A 5,125-nucleotide genomic window follows, 5' to 3' on the forward strand; every position below is an offset into this window, starting at 1 on the left:
CTGGATTTTTTTGCGTGGACTCTTCTTTGCTTCATTTATGGAATGTGCCTGGACTGTGTTATTGAGCCTGCCTGCCCCTTTTTGGATTTGTCTGCTGATTCACTGTCCTGCTTTGTCATCTTTTCCAGTATTTTTCCCTACAGATTGCATTTTCCCCTTTTTCCCCTCCATCCCTTGTTCCTCAGTAAACTTTTTAATGTTTAATTTTTGAAACTCTGCACTTGAGTCTTCTGTTTTCAATCGTGACAGAATCAGTTTATTTAAATGAACTGTTAAATGAACCAGTAAAATGAATCAGACTAACCAATGCTTCATATGAGAGAGAGGACATTTTAGAAAATAGCTTTTTACAATTACTGAAGTTTGCTCGTCTGTAAAGCTTCTTGCACATTACAATGAAATATAAAAAGCATTGTAACCTTTGTCATGCTACACTGATACATGTTGGAAGAAGTAGTTTGTTATCAGGGTTGGGCTGTAACGGAATACATGTAATGCCATTACGTATTCAGAATACAAAATTAAGTATTTAGTACTGTATTCTGCTCCCGTTAAGTTTTGAAGCACCTGTATTCAGAATACAATACACAATTTTGTTAGAATACCTTTAAAATACTTGTCTCATATTGAGCACAAAATAGGACAGATGTGAAAGAGAAAAATATTGTCGATCAAGTAAAAAACAGTTTTTCTAAACAGAAAATGCATGCACACTCGCTCTTTTGAAAATACAGTCGCAGGTTAAAATAATATAATTTTTGGGATACTTTTAAAATGGACCCGCAGTCACCAAAAGGTTTGATGGAAGGCACTAAAGAATGAAAATACAATGTCTTAATGTATAATGATTCCCGGATTGAATATCTGGCACACTGTTGTCTTTACAATCAGCTCACTGCAACTGTGCACCAGTAGAGTACAGTCTGCAATGGGGTTTTTTCTCACAAATATAAAATTTGCACACATGATACATTGTTTCCCGCAATTGTTGCTGTGTAAATACATTTATGCAGCTGTAAAGACGGAGTAAAGATGGACGGCTCTCGATAAGCATTTGGTGAGTCACGTCCACATGAGAAACTTGCAGAATGAAGAACTGTTGAGAAATAGCAGTTATTAATGACAATAATATGAATAGGTAAAATAAAAGACTGAAAGAGGGAAAAGGACTTGAAGTAAATCAGAGGTGTTCCAAACAAACCCAGAAAAACCTTGTATAAATAACTACTGTAAAAGTTTATGGCTTATAGGCTTATAGACGTATGGGAGGCTATTTCAGTGTGACACATATTGTAACAAACAGGCATTTTAATATCTATATTTCACTTTTTAAAAAACATCTCATACAAAGTTATTTTATAAAAAGATATTAAAAAAAAATTAAATAAATCAAAAACAAAGGATGATTAAAAGAATCAAAAACAACCAAAAATAAAAGTGTCTAATTAAGGGATTTAATTAATAAATAGTCCTAAATATGGAAATATGCAAGCAAGCCTAGTTTAAATCATTAATGTACTATATTGTTGTCACATGACCTCACTATTTTGTTTAATTTCTGCAAGTGCCATCCGGTTAACAAAAACTTCATGATGTGTCCAACTCCACATCTAATTTAAAGAAACTAGATATTCAGATTCACTTAGATGTTAATAGTGGAGATGTAGCGATTCAGATAAGATAATAATGACTTATCACATGCAATTCTTCCAATTGTGCCTTGCCTTTATAAATATGTATTCTAAAAGTATTCTGAATATGTTACTTTTTAATGTGATATATTCAGAAAACGTTATAGAATACATTTAAGAGTATTTAGTAATTAGCCCAGAATACTTTCTTAAAGTAATCCGCCCAACCCTGCTTTTTGTTGGAAAAACTACACTGTTTTGAAAACAACTGAGCTACTGCCATGCTACTGAAAAATGTAGATAAGTTACTAGTGTAGCTACTTTTAGATAGTTAATCCCCAAAACTGCTAATACTGACCATACTGTAAATCTTACACACAATGACTCATAATATCATTAAATACATACTTAAATCATAAAAAGAAACAACTAAACAATTATAAAATCATCAAATTAATAATTAAATCACTAAAAAATTTATAAATGTCCCTTATATTTTATTTTAGCACTAGTTTATTGTGTCCATTTTCATCTTAGCATTATCTTTGGGTTGATTTTTCATTTAAGTAAGTGCAAGCTTTGTTTTTTCTTTTTCATTTACTATTATTGGTACATCACTCAACAACGATTTCATTATGTATTTAATGATTTCATAAAATTTAATTTGGCCCTCCATAAATACCAGACAGGTCAAGACATCATGCAATATGTTATACAAAAACAAATACAAAAAAACAAAAACAGCAAGAGTACCACACATCACCTGGATTGCCATGACCTTATATAATGAAAAACTAATGAATGGAAAAAGTCAACTAAAGTGATTAGTTTCAATTAGTTTATTCAGAATATGGTTAATGGGTAGATTTGTTTTCTGTATCAAGTAGAATTTAACAGTAGGAGCCCCATTCAGGCTGGGTGTACATAATGCCTCATTGAATCTGAAGCACCTTTAACATTGTCATGAATGGGCAATGTTTTTCCAAACAGAATAATACAAACCACCTGCTGTATGTAGATCTTTATTTTTGGATAGAGCCTCTTTTGGCCACTCTAATTTGTTGTTCTTATGAGAAAGATGATGCCTGTCATCATAGTTTGTTGTCAAGTAGTTATTATTCACTTGTACTCTTCAACAGGTCTATAATCCTGTCAAATTGTTTAAAAGTATGAGGATTCTGGAATTATATCCCCTCTTAAAAGAACCCTGTGGTCTTTGTATTGAACTCAAGCCATGCTGCAGGAAATCTTAATTAACTTTCCACCAAACAAAACCCTTGAGCTCTGTTAGTGGCCTCATCAATGCCTTTTTGTGTTTATATTTTGGTTAATAGCCATATAATCTTGACAAAGCAAGATAATGCATCTATAGAAACGTGGCAGACAGCAGATATTGACTGGTAGGCCTATATAAGGATACGAGGAAGCCACCATCCTCAAACCAGCTTTCAAGACAAGCAAGAGACAGCAGCTGAACAAGAAAAGCAAGAATGAAACTCTCTGCTGGGACCGTCATCCTAACTGTTGCAATTTTGTCAGAGTGCTACTTCCGATCTGCCGCAATCCCCATGATTCCCAAAGCTGATGAGATGGAACCAGACCTGCAAGGCTTGAGTGAAATCTTGGAGGACAACACTCTGAGATCTGCACCAGAAAGCTCCAGGATCATCGTAGTGGTTGACTCCGATCTGCTGAGGACCCTAAAATCTCTGAACAGAGGAGTTTCTCATCTCAGCCTTCCCGAGAGTATTCTTAGCACAGAGCGCAGAGATGCCACTTCAGAGCTGAGTCCGAGCATCGCCATCATTAAGAGGGACACCATGAGATGTATGGTGGGACGAGTGTATCGGCCATGCTGGGAGGTGTAGATCTTCTAGGATGGCGAGGAGAAGAACATGAGCTGCTGATGTCGATAGATTTCATCTTCCCTAATGTGTTGCTTAAAGAGAATGTAAATGTTGATGTTATTTATCTGAACTACATGTCTTGCAATTAAATGCTGAAAAGATTACTCCACAAGATCTTGTCTATTCTGATCTCATGTGTCTCTACCGTTTGTGTCCCATTTGAATATTTGATCTGCGGGTGGCGTGATCAATATTTGTGTGGTCAGGAGGTGCACACCTCTACATTTATGCATTTGGCAGATGCTTTTATCCAAAGCAACATAAATTGCATTCAAGGTATATATTTTTATCAGTTTCTGTGTTCCCTGGGAATCAAACCCATGATCTTGGTGTTGCTAGCGACATGTTCTATTAGTTTTAAAAAGAGTAAAAGGGTGTTTTAGCATTTACTGAATATTTTGCATTACTTAAAGGTGATGTGTGTAATTTTTTAGATGCAGAGTCAAAGTTACTAAAATTACTAAAAGTAAACCAGGTTCGTAGGTTGACCTTTTAAAAGAGTGTAAACATTGCGGCTCTGTGGTGCTTTCAAATCATTGTTCTGTTTAAGCAGCTTGATATGTTAAACTCTGGCTCAATCAATAGCGTGAGTTTAGGGAGGGACTACCTGTTTGGATGACCAGTGGAAGTTGGGGGGAGTATTAGGAAAATGGTCTGTTTAGTGCTACTAGGTGCACAGAAATTACACACTGCAACTTTTTTTTTTTTATGTGACTCATACGTATCGTGGCAATTTCCTGGTGAAATAAACACTAGAGGCACTTAAACAACGAGTTTTATTCGCTTTCACACAAATAACGAGTAAAACGGCAGATTATCCATTCATAAACTCTTAATGCTATCTTATGACATCAAAACACATTTACTATAGTGCATAACTTGTAAGGCAATACATTTTAACATTTGCACTATATAATCAACTACGGTACATTTAAAAGCTTGTTCGGGGTGTGATCAAATTGCGTGATAGTTCTACTGATAGAGCGTTGCACTCACAAGTCGACACGTGAGCTGAAAGCATCATAGAAGCACCACAAAATGAGGTGGTTTCTTCATCTCACACTTGCTTTTTATGACACTATCAATTAGGTTTTGATTTAAAACTTGATAGCACAGTAGTCTTAAAAACCTCATCTGTTTGTGAGAGAATTGAACTCGCTTTTAGAATCACACAGTCAACATTTCACTTTCAAATTGCCGTGAAGCCTGTAATGGACCGTGTAATATTATTTTGCAAAAATTTGGCCACAGTCACATTTTTGTCATAAGATCTGGCTCGTTTTTCATAATTTAAAAATGGGGGTAAAAGTTTGTCTTGTTAGCAATTAGCCCTCGCTGTCAGATGACCAGACCAACTCTGCAGGCAAAAAGCATCCTTCTCCATTGACGGCCATTCAAAAGTAGCCATAAATCACAATTATTTCATTATATAATAGTAGATATTTAACCAGTGCCCAATTTTTGCAAGGCTCTTAAAAGCATTAAATAAATATATTTCCCTGTCTGTTGCCTTTGACGTCACAGATCTTGCTCCAGCAAAACAGTTGCTAGTGAAGGGCTTGGTACTTCTTAAGGTAATATCAGCCA

General features: G+C 35.3%; 1 protein-coding gene across 1 annotated transcript; it reads left to right on the forward strand.

Annotated features, from left to right (window-relative positions):
* Window positions 1-3,121: 3,121 nt before the first annotated feature.
* On the forward strand, window positions 3,122-3,499 carry LOC127426764 (pro-MCH 1-like). Its single transcript, XM_051673786.1, has one exon. It carries the CDS (start codon window positions 3,122-3,124, stop codon window positions 3,497-3,499), a length of 378 nt encoding a protein of 125 aa, XP_051529746.1.
* Window positions 3,500-5,125: the final 1,626 nt, after the last annotated feature.

The sequence above is a fragment of the Myxocyprinus asiaticus genome, chromosome 3 (assembly GCF_019703515.2).
Source record: "Myxocyprinus asiaticus isolate MX2 ecotype Aquarium Trade chromosome 3, UBuf_Myxa_2, whole genome shotgun sequence".
Classification (NCBI taxonomy): domain Eukaryota; kingdom Metazoa; phylum Chordata; class Actinopteri; order Cypriniformes; family Catostomidae; genus Myxocyprinus; species Myxocyprinus asiaticus.